At 34.5% G+C, this 19,916-nt stretch overlaps 2 protein-coding genes across 3 annotated transcripts in view; both read right to left on the bottom strand.

Annotated features, from left to right (window-relative positions):
* Positions 1–1,763: 1,763 nt before the first annotated feature.
* On the bottom strand, positions 1,764–11,865 carry LOC134848298 (protein ABHD14A-like). 2 transcript variants are annotated; one of them, XM_063865692.1, is made up of 6 exons: positions 11,754–11,865; positions 10,092–10,395; positions 8,912–9,110; positions 7,678–7,819; positions 4,872–4,953; positions 1,764–2,312 (listed from the first exon to the last, which is right to left on the bottom strand). In XM_063865692.1, the coding sequence occupies exons 1-6, from the start codon at positions 11,837–11,839 to the stop codon at positions 2,124–2,126; spliced, it is 1,002 nt and encodes a 333-aa protein (XP_063721762.1). In that variant the 5' UTR covers positions 11,840–11,865; the 3' UTR covers positions 1,764–2,123. The 2 variants fall into 2 exon arrangements, with proteins under 2 accessions (XP_063721762.1, XP_063721763.1); XM_063865693.1 differs by lacking the exons at positions 10,092–10,395; positions 11,754–11,865 and adding an exon at positions 9,759–10,069.
* Positions 11,866–13,696: 1,831 nt separating this feature from the next.
* The window catches only part of LOC134848002 (centrosomal protein of 131 kDa-like), a 49,222-nt gene continuing 43,002 nt past the window's right edge, over positions 13,697–19,916 (bottom strand). Inside the window, exons 11-12 of the mRNA XM_063865332.1 lie at positions 16,079–16,183; positions 13,697–14,465 (exon numbers count right to left, since the gene is read on the bottom strand). Of these exons, the coding sequence (XP_063721402.1) occupies positions 14,043–14,465; positions 16,079–16,183 (528 nt within the window). The 3' untranslated portion in view covers positions 13,697–14,042. The remainder of the gene's footprint in view (positions 14,466–16,078; positions 16,184–19,916) is intronic.

Genomic DNA, 19,916 nt, shown 5'->3' with positions numbered 1-19,916 from the left:
GAAACTCGCAGCTGTTACTGCTTAAAAATTAAAACGTAGAACCGTTGTTATGTCAGGCATATACCCTATTGCTAGTAGTCGTGTGCCGAAGACATAGAAATTGATCAGGGATATAGTTAATACCAATATCGTTAACTAGCCTACAAAATTGTGAGCCTGATAACAATGTATCATTATTATTAAATTGCTCTACGATAATCAATCCATTTCAATCGGTGGCCTCCCTCATGCTTGAAGGACCAAATGCTTGAAATTAATTTTAGCTTACTTTCAGCCAATCCGAATTGAGTATTCAAAATCTAAAAATAAATCGCGAAAATCTCAAAGTAAGAACATAAATCCAGGCCATTAGTGTTAATATTGGCCGATTAGATAATAGGCAGATGATTTTTCACATATTGCAGGATCGATATAGCCAGGATCAGACCGTCATTGTGGACAATAATTTAGGACCAAGTTAACATCCTCCCCCCTAAACACGTTTAGGGGGGAGGATGTTAACTTGGTTCTAAGTTGGGAATTTCCAGCCAATCAGAATCGAGCATTTTACATGCAGTGCTTAGCAAGTTTAATTTAATTTAAGCGCTGGGGTGGAGGATCTTAACTTGCTCTATTAGGGGATGGAGTATGTTAACTTGATCCATAATTTACTATTTAAAAATCCAAGAAAACAAAATGCGCTTAGTTTTTGGTTGGATTGAAAAGGGCGAAAAACCTCCGGCCCAAAAATTTAAGTGGCGTCAGTTGAACGCCAAATTTCGAAGACTGAGAGACTTTTATGAACTTGAACTGATAAATCTTGATGTTTATCTGAATAATATTGCGGTTGTAACCCACAATTCGTAATATTTTTGATTATTTTCTTCTGATTTAATACATTTTCTGTTAATATTGACTTCGATTTTGTGGGAGAGGCATTTAGCCAATAAGAACGCTCAGCAATTTTGATTTGTTGAAATTTTTCAAGCATTCGGTCCTCCAAGCATGAGAACCTTCCCCATTTCAATCTATATGGATCATTTTCTGATCAATTTTATAGCTTTTTATTGAATTTTATAGCTTATAAGCTCAAGGTTTAGCTTGGCTCCCATTTCTTTTAATTTGCAAAAAAAACTTTGATTTGGACAGCATAATAAAAATGCCGAAAAAGCTTCAGCATCGACTGGAATGATAATGCTGCGGCGAAGCTGCATTTAGCAAAAATAAGCTCTAGAAACTAAAAATCATTGAAAAAAGTATTAAGTCAAATCAACTTCATGCTGAGAAAACCAAAAAAATGAGCATTTAGAATTCAAATACAAAATTCACAACAAGGTGAAGTGCTCTCAGCTAAAACACAAAGAATTCAAAGTGAGCTCTGAAAACGCCTGAAATACAAAAGAGCCTGAAAAAATTGGCTCTGAAATACAAGATTCGAGCGACTACGCGATTCGAACTACGTACCTTCAGATTGACAGCCTAATTTCTTAAACGGAAACTAAAGGGTTGGTTATATAACTAACTATAAATAGCGTTTTGTGCTTCAGGTGTTTCCATTTGTGGTAAAAAAAAATCTTGCTTACATTTCAGGTGCTTCCATTTGCTGTGAAATAATTCTTTTGCGGTTTTCTTATTTTACCGTTCTTATATGTTTGTCACAATAGCACTCGTTTCGTTAAAAAGAGTTCACGAGATTTTACTTGTGGCCATATGAAGCCATCTTAAGACTTGAAATCATTTGACTTCGGCCTCAAATCTTGATTTCCACGACAAAGTAATCTGTATTCTTGGAGTAATGTGTAAATTTTTTTCGGATTATAAGAAAAATAACACAGCTGCTTTAATAAGGATGCAAGTGCGTCAGTGTATATAGATGAAACTAAACATTATAATCAATTTGAGTTTACATGATACAAAATGCGTATACCTGGCATACATATTGTAGGCAGCCCGTTTATTTACAGCACATTTTCTCCTTTTCGTAATCTGAAAAATTATGTACAAACAGCTAAAAAATCAGAATTTCGAGTTCAAGGTGGATACTAAAGAAAGCTTTTGTTTGGTTAATCAATTTTGTGAAGACGCTTCTTGTTTAGTTTAGTTTTGATTTCAAAACATCATGGACAATTTTTTTCCAAAATTGTTCAATATACGACGTCGCACATGAGAAATTGGAAGAACTCGCTCATGAACTCTTCTGGTTTGTCCAGATAGCACGCATGTCCAGCATCTGCCAGTTTTACAACTTTGCTCTTCTTCAGTTTGGACAAATTATCGACTGACTCAGCACCCAGTGTGCGATCTTTGTCGCCAACGATCACCAAAGTAGGCGTCTAAAAAGAACACTTCAAAACAGTCTTCAAACTAATCGTATTTCATGACTTTTAGTGAAATGGTCGGCTTGAAGTCCCGAATTTTATGATTCGACTTGAAATCCGGTCTGCTTGATGTCCGCCACCCCAAACGGTGAATTCCCATAGGTTCCAAAATAAAAAATCAGTCGCATAAGTTCCAAAATTTATCTTCGTGAATTCTGATTGGTTGAAATTTGAGCCAACGAATTTATGGATTGATTGTTTACTGTTCAACCAGCATAAACTCAAGCTGCAGAATAGTGATCGCCGCAGCCGCGCCAACATGTTGCGAGCTTGCCACCAAAGGGTAGGACGTTATACGAAATTTCGGCGACCTTAAACCGAGACTCGGCTAATTTAGTGCTTTGACCAATTGAAAAGATTTGGAACTTATGCCACTGCTTTTTTATTTTGGAACCTATGAATACGCACCCCCCAATCTACTTGCCTCTGTCTACTTTGAATTAATAATTTGCCGCTCATACTTTTTATTTATTGCAATTTCATTCATAGCTGTCAAGGTAGTCCGAAGTTCAATCACCTTTATTTTTAGAACAAACGATGCAACGTGAAAATCGGAACAACAAGTTTGTCTCCGCAAAAAGAAAAACGAGGCCTAATACGTAACTGAGACCAACAATAACAAGACTGCTCGTACAGCACGACAAAACCATGAATGTTCCGACTGCCAGTGTATTAAATAACGTGTATTAAAAGCAGGGGGCACTTAGCATAGTGGTAAGGCGTTCACTTTAGAATCGTCAGATCGTGTAATCGATCCCATGCCATGGCAATGATAGTGTGTGAGGACGAGCTCTCACTTGACCTCTAGCTTCAGATCTACCACAACCTGACCAAATTTGGCAGCAATATTGGTACCACGTGAAAGTTCTAGACGCACAAAAACGGCCTTGAGTCGCAAAAAAGAGCTTCGCTCAACAAAATAACACAGTCTGGAATGTGGGGAGATAATAGAAATGGACTATCCTCGACAGGACTGTTAAGGCCTACTGATAGCTCCTCTGCGATTCGCAGGAACTACAATTATTATTATTATTATTAGTTATTGAAAATGCTGTCTCCAACTGCATAGAGGCTAGTGCAAAAACACCCGCTTGGTAATCCTAAGATTTCAAGATTGATGTCCACGCTGTCATATTTGAAAGAAAAAAAAAATGAAAAAGTCAAATTGCCGAGCGACAAAAAGCGGCAAAGCTACCAGGCTTACATGTATCAAACTTAGAATGGGCTGGTCAATAAACTTATTTCTCCATTGAGAAAAAAAGGAAGATGATAACTTTCACCGACTCTTAAAAAAACGAAAAAGTAAAATATCAGTCAGATTTAGTAAATTTTTAAATTACAGATCTATATCGACAATAATTGTTACTACGTGGAAAAAAAGCGTACAGGCCAAAAACAATCCGTGATACTGCAACTAAGCCGACAGAATAAAATCAGATAAACATTAGGCCGAAAATGCAATTATGCTGTAACAACAAAGTACGACCGGGACTCCAATTCCAAAGCTTTCGGTACAAAGACAAACAAATTACCTCTAAGCCAGGGGCAAAGGAGACTTTAGAATCTTACAACCACTAATAACTTCAATTTTTTTTTAAACTAGAGTTAAAAAAGTTCTTTTAAAAAGACTAAAAAAACTAAAACCACAAATACTTCATGATTTTATCAAATGATGTTCTTAAACAGTCTTGAAAAGCAGTGGGAATCATTTAACGAGGGCTCAATAAGGTGAAAAAATTAAGGTCGACTCTTGTTAAGATGAAAACAAAATTTGTTATAAAAAAATTTGAACAAGTTTTGAACGTGTTTACGACCCATTCGTACTTAAACACAAAGATATGAGAAGATATTTTGTTCTCGAAACTAAACATTCAGAGTTGACTAAACCGATAAAATGTAAGCCGAAACCGATTTCAAAAAATTCAAAATCAGACTTCATAATTTTACATATTACAGATCTTTCATTTGTAGTAAAAATTGGTTAAATCAAAATACAACTCATTATTAGAATGTAAGCCGATAAAATCCGAGCCAGATAACACAAAATAAAAGTTTCAAAAACGGAAAGTGGACTAACGGAAACCAGGACGAAAACCAAGAATCAAAAAAAAATTTGAAAAATAATTACAGCCTGAAACAAAGACCACCTAATTACAATTTAAATGATCAAAATTTTCACGCACCATCGCTAATATGCTCAATTTGAGCATATTAGCGATGGCGCGTGAAATTTTCTATTCCTACTAAATTGTCCATTCGTTGAACACATAAGAAAAGTCTGTAAAAAAGTCAGGTACCCAGTAAGGTACAATCAACAGCAGGGATTGAAAATCAAATTAAAATGACAATGATCAAATTTTTCAAGCTTTTGCAGGTTTTGATTTTTTTGTAAAGAGTAAAGCTTCAACTGGTTTGATTGCTTTAAAATTCATTTTAGCTACCACTTCGAGTTATAATTGGGCTCGAAAAATCTTAAATACACGTCTCTCTTGCGAAGATCGCAAGATATCAAACCTTGATCGATTCGGCCTCGTTGATGACTAGAGCTGTGTTGACTGGGGCGACTGCGACGAAGCCAACCAATTCCTTTAGCTTTCTGAAACAATCAACAACATCGGCAATAAAAACATGGCCAACTGACAGTTGGAAAAGTGTTTGAAACTTCAACTTTCTAATTTCGAAAAAAAACGATGACCTTATTTCTCTCTTTTTAAAAACGATGGTGGAAACTTTCTTGCTAGAATCAACCCTATTTGAGCAAATTGGATCAAAGGGTAATATTTCTATCCTCTGTGAAATCTTAAAACTAAAAACCCTTTCAGACACTTGAGCTAGTTCAAGTTTTTTGGGCCTTTTTCAGTTTTCGTAACTGAAAAGCGTTATTTGACTATAATAGAGCAAAATAATTTTAATTGAAGCAGAAAACATAACCAACAGCCAGAAACAAACAACGAGCCTTAAAAATCTTTAAAACCAAAAAGAAAATTAAGCATGACATTTCTTAGGATAAAACTCACCCAATCTGAGATAATTGGATTAAGGGTTATATTTACTTTTCCGCAGAAAATTTCAAAATTAAAATCCTTCTTCAAAACTAGAAGTCGTTCATATCTTTTCGCGCCATTTTCGCTCCCGCAATCGGAAAAGCAAAAGATTCTATTTGGTGCGAGCAAATTTCCAGCCCTTTTCTTGTAAGAAAAATTATCACGCCCAGTATAATGTCTTCAAACCTTCATTGACGTATTATTTAAATCAAACGATGAAACTCTCTGTAAAAAACAGGAAAAAGCATTGATAGGGCAAGAAAAAAAAAAGAAACATAAGAAGCTTCAAAAAAGAACTACTCAACAGTTGTTCGAAAAGCGCATCTCCAAATTGTGAAGCTTTTTTCTGGCAGAGCCAACTGCTCTAGCTGCCTTAGAATTTATAAACCATCTAGTTACACGAACTAGTAGCTCTAAAAAGCAGTTAAACAAATCCCACTATCAAATTGAGCACATCACTTCGGCGCAAATTGAGAAATTGAATAGTTTTCGAACCTCTGTTGAATAGTTCTCTTTTTTAAGCGCTCTTATTTTTTTGTAGCCTTATCAAATCTTTTTTGCCATTTTTTCAGACGAAAAGCAGCTACATCTCCGCGTTTACTTTCTCGGAGGAACGAATAACTTTGCTGATCGAGTTATAACAAATTAGGTCCGTCGGCCAGGTTTAATTATTTGATCTGTTTTACTCTCGTAAATACATGGCCAATGACTACATTAAGCGTTTAACCATTTTTGCTATTTCGTTTTTAAAAGTCAATAAACACAGTGAAGACGAGGCCTATATCAGTTGAATTCATTTTTTTATTTTTCGTTTGAATTCGTTTTTTTTTCGAGTAAAATGTTTTCAACATTGCTCACTAAAATACTGATTTTTAATATGTCAATGAAGATTTGAAGACACTATACAGGTCTTGATGAACTTCTAACAGGAAAAGGGCTCAAAATTAGCTCGCATCAAATATGATCTGTTTCTGATTATGAGAGCGGAAATGTCGCGAAAAAGACATGAACGACTTCCTTTCGAAAGTGGATTTCAATTTTAGGATTTTTCAGCAAAAAAAGGTGAATGAATCTTTCTTTAATAACGGTTTCGGTTTCATTCAACCTAACACCTCTCAGTTTGCGCTCAAGTTAAATTCTTAATTTGATAGTAGCATTTGTTTCATCCGCGTTTTTAGAGCTACTAGTTCGTGTTACTAAATGAAGAGTAAACCCTATAAGGCAGCTAGGGTAGGAGGCTGTCAGACAAATGCTTCCTAATTTGGAGAAAATCTTATGGAACATCTGTTGAATAGTTTTTTTTCAAGCTTTCTTAATTTTTTCTTGCCTTATCAGAGTTTTTTGCCATTTTTCGCAGAGACGAAAAGCAGTTAATTTTTACAGATAAATTAATAACTTGGTTGATCCATTTATGACAAATTAGGTCCGTTGGCTATCTTTAATTATTTGATGTGCGTTTCTAGTAAATCTATGGCCACTGCACAATTTGATAGTATCTTTATGGTTTTAATCATGTTTGCTATTTTTAAACGCTAAACAAACGCGTTGAGACAAGATCTATATATTTTTCGAGTTAGAGTTCACGCCAAATTTGATCTTCGATCGTTTGACTTGTTGTTTTCTTTGTATAGTTCAATGAAGATTTGAAGACACTATACACGTGATGATTTTTTCAGCAGGAAAAAGGCTCAAGATTTGCTCGCAACAAATATGACTTTTACTTTTCCGATTACGAGAGCTAAAACGGCGCAAAAAACATAAACAACTTCTAAATTCGCAAGTGATAATTTCAAGATTTTTCAGCAGAAAACGTTAATGAATGTTTCTTCAATTTTGGTTTCATCAATTTTGGTTTTTCAATTTGATAGTAGCTTATGTTTTATCCCGTTTATTAGAGCTACTAGTTCGTGTTACTAGATGATTTGTAAACTCTATAAGTCAGCTAGGGCAGTTGGCTTTGTCAGACACATGCTTCAAACTATGGAGATTATGCTTCATCTAGTAACACGAACTCTACAACGCGGATAAAACAAATGCTACTATCAAATTGAGAACAACACTTGAGCGCAAATTGAGAGCAGTTCCGTAGGACGAAACCAAAATTAACCAAACATTCATTCACCTTTTCTCGCTCCATTTGCAACTTTGGCATCAGAGCGTCACTTACATGTTTTTCAGCAAATGATTTTGAACTTTTATCATATTATCAACACCCTTCTGAACATTCATTGATAATCGAAAAAAATTATCTAAGAAATTTATAGGAAAAATCTAACTTTTGCAGCAATGGCATAGAAAATTGACCGCTCATCGAAGGACTGACAACAATGTATTGTTTGAATCCAAAATGGCGTACAACTGCTTCTATGAACTGCGAGTCGTCAACTGCCGCGCTGCTTCTCTCGGTTTTACCATATCCTGAAAAAATCCACAACAAAACATAACTAATAATAATCACAGAAAAGCTAGAAGGTAGAGTTACATGGTAGGCAGACTTCTATTTCTGTTCAACTTAACATTTACGATTTTTAACATACATGACCAAAATATGCTACAATTCACCATAAAACCAGTAACAAATTTGAAAATTTCTAGTAAAATTTTCAAATTTTGCCTAAAATGGCTCAGAACATTGACAAATAAACATGTCACTACTTCGCCACGGATAAATTCTTTGCAATGCCTTCTGTTTTAGTACTAAAGTCAATATATCGATCTAAACTCATTTGAGAGCCACAACACCAGTCAATACTTAACCCACAGCGAAAACAACGCAGTTCTAAATTTGATACTTCAACAAACTCGAGCAAATATTTTCATGATGGTGTAACCAACTTTTTGCTGCAAAAAAAATGTCAACACAGAGGTGAAGCTGCGCTTCGCAAACACTAGCAAGAACACGACAAAAAGCAGCTCCATAAAGTTCAAAAAAATAGAAATAAGCCTCGAATTAGATAATTCGGCTACGTCTCGGCTTCGATCGGCAACCTAGAGATTTTGAGTCTCGCGCACTAACCAATCAGCCACAGACCCTTAATAAATCAGAAACACTAGCGACAAATAAAGCAGAGAACAGATGCTATGAAATTTTCAACACTACGGATCGTGTTTATAGCAGAAGTGCCACCAGTTAAGTCACACTTTTAATGAAAACTATTATTTGTTGGTACTAATACACTATTCTTCGCAAGCTCGCTTGTGTAACTATAACTATTGTTACTACAGAAATAGGGATAACTTGAAACAAGGGCTAAGTTAGTTCAGTCAATGTGAGACCGTTTATCTAAAAGGGGAAAGGACTAGTTAAGCTACAAGGGTAATTTAGAGCAGATCAGCTGATATTGTTATCAAACCTTTCGTAAGTTTTCTTACCTTGAGTTTTTAGCTACGTAATTTATACTCCTGGATAAATCAATTATTGTTCTACTAAAATACGAGCTGCTCAACTCTTTAGCAAGATCCGCTGTTGTGCCCTAGTGATTGTAAGAAAAGATAATTGAAAAAACTAACCTGGCAAGTCAATGGCGATATTATTGAAGCCGAGTTTAGCCGTCATTCTCAACAAATTGATGTCTACCCAGTTTTTGGAGGAAAACTTGGCCCCATGAAGGAATATAATCCAGGGCTTCCCGTTATCCAAAGAGTCACTGCACTCGGTCGAGATGAAGAAAAGGTCCACGCCCGCTATCTTCTCAGTCGCCTTTTCCTCCTTAAAACGCAGAGTTCAAGTTCGCGTGTAAGCAAACCGACACGTTAATATAACTCGATATTGAAAAACTCAGTCAATCCAAAAATTTCGAAGTTTCAAACAACATAAATGTCGAGAACGCAAATGAAAATAAACCTACAGATAATATTATAATCATATTTATCCTTCATCGAGACTTCTTGTTCCGGACACAAAATTATATTGAAAACGATTATCGCAACCGGCAATATTCGTTTTGGATCTACTTAATAATCCCCACCCCTTTTCAGGAAGGGGGGAGCTTGTTGCGTAGATTAAGTTAGTCGAAGTTTCGACCAATCAGAATGCAGCAAAATTGGAATTCTCACTACAAAGCTCTAGTGCTAAATTACTGTATATATTCGAGTCGGAGATTCTAAGTAGATACCATAGGGGGAAGGGGATTGTTTAAAAAGATCCTTCGTTTTCTTAGCTTTTCTGTAAACCTCACTCGGGTGGTTAGATAGCCGTGTGCTTTTAAACATTTGTAGTTAACCGGGTTTTAACGAAATACCCGATCTACACTTTTTCATCAGAAGCAACCGCAAGGCAAATCACTTTGATAATTTGTAGTCTCGCGACATCAGAAGCGAACCGTTTTGAATTTTGGGCTCGCTTTCTCGCACTCACCTTAAAGACATCCGCATCCAACTCTTGCAAAGAGTCCATATCAGTTGAAATGGGATGATTAGATGCCATAATATATCTCAAAATGACCACACGGTCTACTGATAAGCTTGTAAATTACTACTTGTTTTGAATTCTACTTGCTGTGAACAGTTGATTTGAATATTTATCTACCTTCTCCAAGTACGGATGAGCTACGAAACACAAGAGCGACTGTGATGCATACCAACCAAATTAAATTATCTATTTAATATCTCCTGAAACATGTATAGGCCTTAAAATGGTCTTAATAATTGCCTAACTGCTTTGATAAACTATTCCGTCAAACCAACTCACAATATGGGCACAATTTTTGCTGATGAATGTTTTTGGCAGTTCGCACTTGACTTCTTTCAATTTGACCTTTTTATTGATCAAACTTTCCATTTTTGGGATAGAGTTTTTCTCATTTGCAATGAATTTCATCAACTTCATTTGTGCCGCCGCTGTCGCTTTTAACTCGCTTTCTGGAGGTAGATACTTGAACGGATCTTCATCCACTTCGTCTCCAAACTCAGATTCATCCATTGTATTTCGATACTGGCTCAAAACGGGTAGATTATCTTGAATATAGCGCGACTTGTTGCCAAAAAACAGCACTCTGAAACACAGCGCTGGCTAGTTTTACTAACTCTTCTCATATTTGCCGATGAAAACCTGAAATGCTCAAACTTTATTTGGACCAAATTTGAGTGAACCGGGAGTATATTTTTTTAAACACATTTTTTGCGTGTATTTTGGACAGAGCAAGTAAAAAAATTGCGAGCGGGCAGTTGAAAAACGGTTAATGAACAAGAAAACAACTGATTTTCTCAATTTTGAATCAAAAATCAAGATTAGATTTTTTTAAAGGTAAACTTTTGATTTTTTAAATAGATCAGTGGCTACTTTTTATTTGCAACCCATTTTTAGTCTTTAAATCAAGCTCCATTTTTCCACCATTTAATTTTAAGAGAGCCTTAAGAGAATTAAAAATTGTTAGGAATAATTCCATTTCACAAAAAAAATGATGTCAACTTGAAAAAAAAAATTAATTTAAAAAAAACTAAGTATAAAAAAGTGAGCAAGACCAAACTTACCTTTTTCTTGGAAAAAAAATAAGAATCTTAAGAAGCATCAAGTATAGCCAGTTGCTGTGCAAGTAGCAGAAAATTCCGACCAGATTCATAAAAATCAAAAAAAGTTTTTTTTTCTTCGAATTAGCGTCGTTTCTTGTCCGTGGTGTGATGAAACTATACAAATGCGTATAAACCGGAAAAAAATTAAGTGGGTATTAAATATTGTAGAAAGTATTCAAGTAAAATTAGTTGACAAAAAAACCAAAAGTGACTGAATATCAAAGCAATTTTCTGGTCATTCTGAACAGCCATAAATGTAGACCAGTTTTTCAACTTTTTAGAAACCCGAATGACGATCAACAGGGCTTTCATAATATACCAAACTAGACTTTTTGACGAACTTTTTCGAGATAGTCCAAGTCGGCCAGAAAGTATCAACCCTTGGCCATTGTTCCTTCCCAAAAATTTAGCTTTCCTTGTCGGATAAATTTATTCCATATTCTAAATACCCAATTTGACTGTTTTTATAATTCGAAAACAGTCAAACTGAGAGACCACGCAAAGCAAACAAGCCCGTTCACAGCACCTGCTGCTAATGATATTGTAGTACCCCAAAAAAGCTATGTTCCAGTCCTGTATCACAAAGAAAATGAAAACCATAGGAATTGGAAGGTGGTTTTCTCATGATGGAGGGAGCGATTGATGGAAAACTTTTAACCAATCAGAATAGCTAGACGTTCCAATAGACTACATTAAACAGACAAGAGATCCCCAAAATTGACTGGAAAAAAATGATTCTTGGAAGTCACTTCGTGAAGTGGTCGGAAAAACAAGTTTATAGCTGATTAAAATTTCTTTTGCGAATCATAGTTAATGCAGCTGAGCTTAAAATGATACTCACCCTAGTACTACTGTTGCGCACATTCCCAGTAAGGTTGAGCGAGTCGAATAGTTCGAGCTGTTTAGCCATTTACATGAAAGCACCATAACTCACTGATATGTTTGAGGCATTAAAATCTGAAATGGAAAATTTATCAATTCAGTTATTTGGGAGCTGAAAAAAATTGGTAATTTTTCGTTCTTTTCACCCTTTTCCCGGAAAGTAATGAATTTCGCTTTAGGGGGTTGCATTTGAAAAAGAAATTTATCTCCGAAAAAGTCGTGCATGATTTCTGATCGAAACTGAAACTGAAAAACCAATTAAATTTATTTCGACCAACCACGGTCGAGATTTCTATTGTTTTTACATACTTAAGAATTGTATCTTCAGGCTTAGTAAGTTAAGAAAGTCAGACTATTGGAAAATTGACAATTATCTCAAGAAATACAAAAAATCAAAATTTTCCAACTTCCAAATTGAAGTACAAAAAGGAAATCAAAAGTGAAACTGCGCAAAATCAAAGTTAAGCGTGAATAAAATTTATGACTTTTTCCTGGGAAAAAAAAGAAAAAAATCTCCCAAGATTTATATAAGATAAGAGTATTCATCTTCGAACAAAAGAAATTATAATCACCTTCGAAAATAAGAATGATTCACATTTTTTCATGCGATTGCCAATTTCTCATCTAGGGAGCGTATTTTGCTTTCTTTTAGCAAATGAAACTAAAATGAACTTTCAGACATCAGACAATAAGAAAAAAGTCTATCACAGCAAAAAAAAATCTGAGTTAATTTTTAAAAAAACTCTTTTGAATTTCAAGAAAAAATTATGACTGACACTTTGATACAATTAACTCAATTTGAGAAGACAATTAACTCAATTTTTATTTCGCTGGGAAATCTGATAACTAAAATCCAGTTTCGAAACTAGAATTCGATCACGTTTTTCGTGACTTTTATATTTCTTCACGTTTTTTGAGACCATTACATGCTATTCAATCCTGGATTTGCCTTCCTTTTAACCCAAGAAATGAATGGACCTTTACAAAATCAAAAAGAAAACGGCGAAAAATCAAATTTGAGCGTGAAAAAATTTCCTAGACTTCTGTAACAATTCAAAACAATCATCACGACCTATACAAATGTCTACACTGCCTTGATTGGCGCTTACTCTAATTTCAAACTTAAAGGTCAATCACATTTTTCGCACCATTAGTTATTGACGAGCGTTACTTATCTTCAGTTCTTCAAACGATTTGAATTGAATTAGAAAGCAAAAATCGCGAAAAACCAAATCTGAGCGTGAACAAATTTGAGAATTTTTTCTCCATAAAACGACGAAATAAGCGATAACTCACTTAGCTCATTGACAAGTAGTAAGGTTTTTTCCATTTTAGTCTGTAGCGGATCTAAGATTTGCTCGAGGGTTCAACTTTTTTAGGTCGATCAAATTTGTGTTTCCCAAGTCTCCCAGAAGATTATTAAAACATTATGTAGCCAAAATTTGCTGTGCTACGAAACAGGTCTAACTGCTGTTTTCAGGCACTTTTTTCGAAAGTTATTGCATTTTTTTTGGACAAAATGCGTTTCTTGGTGCGCGCCTCCCCCCAAAAATTAGTATAAATTGGATCCAAAGACGCCTTTATTATAATATTAAGGAGGTATTAGTCAGTGAAAATGGATTCTGTGAAAAAAAACCAAAGAGCTAAACCGACATAACTTTGATTTTGAGACGCGCCTAACTCCTGATTCCCGCGCAAAATCTCAGAACCACCTACACTTTACTTGTATTTAAATATTTAAATAGGCGCTGCCTCTGACAAGATCCAATGTTTTATTAACTACATTTTGCACTCTTGGACTGCTGAGGTATCTTTGACCAGAGCTATTAGACAAACCTTACTAAAAAACCCCCTTGTTTCTAGTAGTGAGAATGAGCAAAACTAAGTTCATTTTCTAAATATATTTACATTACAAACACATGATGTATGATATCTTACACTTTACACTATTTCACATTGATTTAAAAACAATAATACTTCTAAAAATGCAATACTGTTCAAAATTTATAGTTAGTGCCAAACTGTTGGCAAAATTGGTGACCTTGAGAATCTTCATCGGTCAAAAAACAGTGATTAGCTTTTCTGGCAAAATTTCTACGTGTTGAAATAAGTGAAAAGTTGGTTTACCGCTTCAACACGAGAAGTTTAAGGCTACAAAACTTCTTCGAGATTCGTTGACCAAAAGGATATTACAGTCAATTTGGCATTAACTACATAGAGCCTACAATATGAAATATTTCACAATAACTTATTTATGTTTGGAAGTATTTTGCTTTCTCAGACTTTCCAAAAGCGATTCTAAGTGATCCGCACGTTTCTCTGCAGCCTCGTATTTACTTCGAATCTGCGACACAATTTCTTCTTTCTTCACCAACGCTTGCTTTACACGCTTGTGAACTTCCGCCATTTCTTCTTCTTTATCTCGAGTAATTCTGTCAATTTCCAGTCGGTTTTTTGCCTTCAATTCACTCATTTCGTTTTTAAGTCTTTTGTTTTCGTCTTCAGTTGCGACTAATCGGTCAGCGAACTCCTGACGAATGACGTCAGACATTGAGTCTCGTTCACGCGTTAGCTTCTCCTTCACCTTCGTGATTTGATCCAAGTCGTGATCTTTTTCTTTCAGCACGCTTTTCAGACGTGCATTCTCGCCCTCAACTTCTGCATACTGAGCCTAAATACAGTGCTGATGTAAATTAACCTAACAAAACAAAAAAAACTTGAAGTTCAAAACGCGCTTTTCTTAAATTGAGTTGAATTTAGACCAAGAAACTTTGAAAACAAAACTACTCTAAAAGTTTAACAGAATTATCATGGTGCAATTTATTTTGCGAAATTCGGGTCTAAAACTTTACCCCAAAATCAATCATTTTAGTTACTGAAAAATTACGCCAGTAATACTGGTTCAATTGCTGTCAAAACTATACCAAAATGAGCATCTTATGCAGACCAACGAAATTTAAGAAGGCTAAATTAAAGCAAAACTTTTTTTTACTAAAAACTTGACATTTCATATTTAAAAATGACACATGACACCTTTTCGATATCAAACGAGAAAAATTCATTTACACTAAATTTTAAAGACTATACCATTCTTAAACTTAGTTGAGCTACATAAGAGGCTAAGTTTGGTATTGTTGTATCAGCAATTGATCCGGTAGTTCTTGCCAAAACTTAGTTAGACCAAAAAGTCAAATAAGACCAACTCAAGAATCTCCACCCCTATAAACAAATACTGTACATAAGCACTCGAGCTTTTTTTGAGGATTATAATTTTGCTGCACTCAGATTGGTTTGCTGCTTTCAAATTCCGCTTGAACTACATTACATGATCGCTTGCTGATATAGCAAAACCAAAGTTGGCCGCTTTTGAGACCAAACAAAGTTTAAGAAGGGTATAATCTTCAAAATTTATTTTCGTTTGATAGCCAAGAAGTGTTTTTTTTTAATATATATAAAAACACCAATTGATCTAGTTGAAAAAAGTTAAAAACTTTGCTCAATTTTTTAGAAACTAAACCCCTTGTTCGGCTGAATAAGAGGCTCACTGTGATAGTTTTTTATCAGCAATTGATGCATTAGTTCTAAGTAAATTCATTGACTGACAAAAAGCCAAAAATGATCGGCTTCAGGGTAAAATTTCAGGCCTGAAAGGCGCAAACTAAAACTGCACCATAATTCTATTAGACTGTAAGCAAAAGCAAGTTTAGCCTTCTTCATTTGTTGTCATAAGTCAACTCAGTTTGAGAAAACCGTGTTTTAAATTAAAAGCATTATTCGTTTTCTCTGGAAAATTTAAAGCAGCACTGTAGACATCAAAATAATTGACACGATTAATTTTTCAAAACTAAATAGACTTTTGAAAAAATTTTCAGTGGATAGAAAAGAGTAGAAAATTACACTACCATTATTCTTTCCTGTAGAAAATCAATAATTTTTTAACTGTTATTCTTTCTTTCCAGTAAAAAGTCCAATGCTAGCGTGAAATTTCCATATAAGTGAACACTTTCAATGAACACTTTCATTTGCGAGATAGGTCAGAAATAAAAAAAGGTTCGTATTAATACACTAGCTACTCGCAAGTGTAAACACTGGTTATCACAACTTGTAATTCATACAGAAACATCGTAAGCTAAAATATTTCCTTTTGAGACTTTGCTGAATCTTCATGCGTATTTCTTAATGTATATTTTCGATTGTTCAAATATATGAAATGTGTGTATGACCACTTATGTATAAAATATGTTGTGACTTTGATTGAGTGACCATATATGGACTGTAGTGTACCTTGAGTGTGTTGTATCTCTCCATCGTGTTCCTCTCCACCGCTTCCATCTCCCTCATCTCACTCTCATACTTCTCCCTGACTCTCTTCACTCTGTTTTCAGCGGCCTAAACACACAAAGACGATTTTAAAAATAATGATAAATACAAAGTTAACTGAAATTCTGATCTTCCCAAAAATGGCCGACAGCGTACAACAAATTTTTTCATATTTAATAATTTCATAGCCAAAAACATAGCCAACTGACAGTTCGAAAGAAGGTAATGAACGCAAGGAAACTGAAAAAAAAACGACTGGTTTTTCAAAAATTTTCAACTTTTGAATTTCGAATGAAAAATTAGATGGCAGTAAAGCTCTTTGAAGCTGTGGAACAATTAATGATGGACACTTTTTTGTTAAAGTTAACCCAATTTGAGAAAACTGGATCAATAGGCAAAACTTTTATTTCGCTGGGATATATGATAATTAATTTCCATTTTCAAACTTGGAAGTAGATCACGTTTTTCTTTACCTTTACAATTTTGCTGTTAGTGAGTTTGCGATAGTGGAGTTTGCCTTCCTTTTAACAATAGAAATGCACTGAATTTGAAAAAAAATCAAAAGTCAAACTGCAAAAAATCAAAATTGAGAGTCAACAAATTTTTCCTGAAAAAAAAACAAGAAAAATCAGCAAGACCTATGAGTTTCATTACGTTCATTACTCTTAATAAATAGTAGCAAAAGTTGGAACATCCAGAAATAATTAAAAAGAGCAATCCACCAATTTTGAGAAACTTTCGCTTGCAAACTTGAGTTTTGGGGCAACCTTGATTCATATTTTCTGTCTCAAAAATGAGGTCTTGCATGCAAAAGTTTTCTGAAAAAAGTCAGTTGATCCTTTTCATTAATTCTGTCAGTTCCAACTTTTTAGCAACTCTCTACATAGTTAATTCCAAATAGTTGGCAAATCTTTTCGGTCAATGAATCTGAACGAAGTTAATTAAACTAAAACTGCTCATTTCGACATCGTATTTCGATGTTTCACTAATTTCTACGCGTACAAACCGTATCCAAGAAAACCTAATAAACCTAAAAAGATAAATAGTTTTTGACCAATTAAATTGCTCAAGGTCACCGATATTGCCGACTGGCATTAACTAGATAAAACAAAACCCACAAACAATTATAAAGAGCCAATTTTTGTTTTCAAAAGTTGCATGCTAAAAGCCAGTTCATAAAAATAAGACGCACTAAGCATAGTAGTAAGGCGTTCACTTGGAGATCGCCAGATCGTTCAATCGATCCCCTATCATAGCAATGATAATTTATGAGAACGAGCTCTCACTTTACCTCTAGCTTCAGGTCTACAACAGCCTGAACATTTCGGCTGCAATAGTGGTACCACGTAAAAATTCGAGAAACAAGAAAAACATCTTTAAGTTGCTAAGAAAGGCGCTTCGTGCAACAAAATAACTCAGTCTAGAATGTAGGGAAATAAGAGAAACGAACTATGCTTAGACAGGCTGGATAGCTTTTCATAGATCCTCAGCGAATTGCAAAAACCACAATATTAATTCGTTCAGAATTGGCAGATTGCTCTTTTATCTGTCCCAACTTTTTGTTTACGGTACCAGCGCAGGGTCTACACTAGGAATACATGATTTTGTTTTTCATACTGCTTCGGCAGTTCAATCAGTCATAACACACTCTATTTTCCGAGGAGCAATTATTTCTTCGAAGCGACTTGAGAAATTAACACAGGCGAAGCGGAACAATTTAAAAAGCATCAGCCGAAAAAAAAAACGAAAAAAGTTAAAAACTAGGCGAACCAAAAGTTTCGTATGTCTCGATCAAAAAACAACCAGTGGTCCAGCTAAAGCTGGAGGTATCTATATGATATTTTTAAATTTGTTAGGGCTATAACTTTACGTGTAAAAAAGTTTGGGTGTATCCGCTTATTGAGGAGAATTTGTCAAATTCTTTCTATTCAATGATACCAAAATCTCAGATTTGGTAGATTAGTTTTCGATAAAAATCCAATATTAAAAAAAAGGTCAAAAAATCAAAAATGTGACTTTTCTGAGGGCCATAACTTTTTGTTTTAAAAAAATTGGGCATAGCAAGTGATAAAACTTCCCAAAGCGTCTCAAAAAACCCAATCTCATACACTTTCAACATACATTTTTTTGTCAAACAGGAACTATAGGCAAACATGCCAGGCAAGATCTTTGAAAGTCAATTCACTGGTACCCAGCCAGAAGTTAAATTTAAACTAGCGTGTAACGCAACTCCGGTGCTTCAAACAAAATCTTTAACATTTAACGTGAAAACTGCTTATATATAAAATAAATGGAAAAAAAACAATGAAAAGAATGCAACCGTAGGAAGAGACGGGCGCAACCAACAACGCTTTTCATTTAAAAAATTGAAAAAAAATCAAAGTGAAATGTTTTTCAACTAAAATGGTCAGATTTCTGAAGCTACTGGGTTTCAACTACTGGGTTTTAGAATGGCTGACAGTATACAAGTAAACTACCCATATTTGACAAATTCATATGCAAAATCACTTAATTCATGAATGAGACGTTTGTTAAACTTGGTTCATTTTTATTTAGAACAGCAGACTTTTTTTCTTAGTTTAACCGACAGTTTACTGAAAATTTTTGATTTTTGAATTGGGTTGTAGGCCACATCTGCAACTGCTGGTAGTTATCTAACTTCATCCCACAAACGCGTCGACAATTTCAAAATTTGAATTTTTTTTTTCGGAATTAAGTCTTTTTTAAATCATGAAAAACGAATCATAATTCATATCAAGGAAATAGAAATGCGTTGAGCAGTCATGTTCAGAGTCCATATAAACAATTCCTGAGTGTACCTCGACAGTACCCCTTGATAATTTCGAACTCTAAGTTTTTTTTAAAGATTAAGTTTTTGAAATGGCAAAGGCTTAGTCTATTAGGAATCAATACGATAAAACCTTAAGTCTTAACCAGTCAAAAATTTAATGAACCTAAATGTGTAGCCAAAAAGAGACCAAAAGTTTCCTTTTAAATCGACTTTGTAGGGGACGAGATTTACGCAGAAAATTAGGAAAAAATAGCGAAATATCGACGCCAATTCAACCTCAGTTATCACCATAACGCCAAAGAAAAGCCAAAACCATAACCTGATATATCAAACTTTTTCTGAACATATATCTTATCAAAAGATTTTTCTACGAGAGTGAGTTACCAATTCTTTTGTGATGTAACTGTCATATAATATTTCTCGAAAAGTTATCTATTGAAAACCTTCAACGTTCACGCTATGCCTTAAAAATCGGAATCAAAATTAACTTTTTGAATAACAGTTTAACCAATCATCAAGCAGTTTTTGTTTTTTTTTTGTAAAATTGTTCCTAAAATTGTTGTTTTAACTTAAAGCCGCTTTTTATCTCAGTGTTTCATTTTTAGTCAAAGTTGATGGTGGCACGCGAAGTGCACTTTCGCTTTGGTTTATTTTCAGATAAATAAATCGAGCTACACCTGTTTCGTGAATCTAACCAAAACTTGCCTGCCAATGGTCAACAAAGCAAAAGGGAGGTTACTTTTGAAAAAGATCAAAGATACACATACAACCCCTTTCACTCACGCATATTCAATTTTTGTGGTTTAATTACTGGGTTTGAAGCAAACTTGAAATTAAAATGAAGTATATATCTATATAGCATTTTTTTAACGAAAACTACACAGAATTGATATTTTTATAATTGACTTTAGTTATTAACCAATTTTTACTTATTCTCATTTCACAATCACCCGATTCTTTTTCTTAAATAGTGAAAATTCTAAAAAAAAAATTATTCTTACATTTGCTAAA

The sequence above is a fragment of the Symsagittifera roscoffensis genome, chromosome 6 (assembly GCF_963678635.1).
Source record: "Symsagittifera roscoffensis chromosome 6, txSymRosc1.1, whole genome shotgun sequence".
NCBI classification, from domain to species: Eukaryota; Metazoa; Xenacoelomorpha; order Acoela; family Convolutidae; genus Symsagittifera; species Symsagittifera roscoffensis.
Note: the sequence above shows the minus strand (reverse complement) of the source record. Positions and strands in the feature narration are given on the sequence as shown.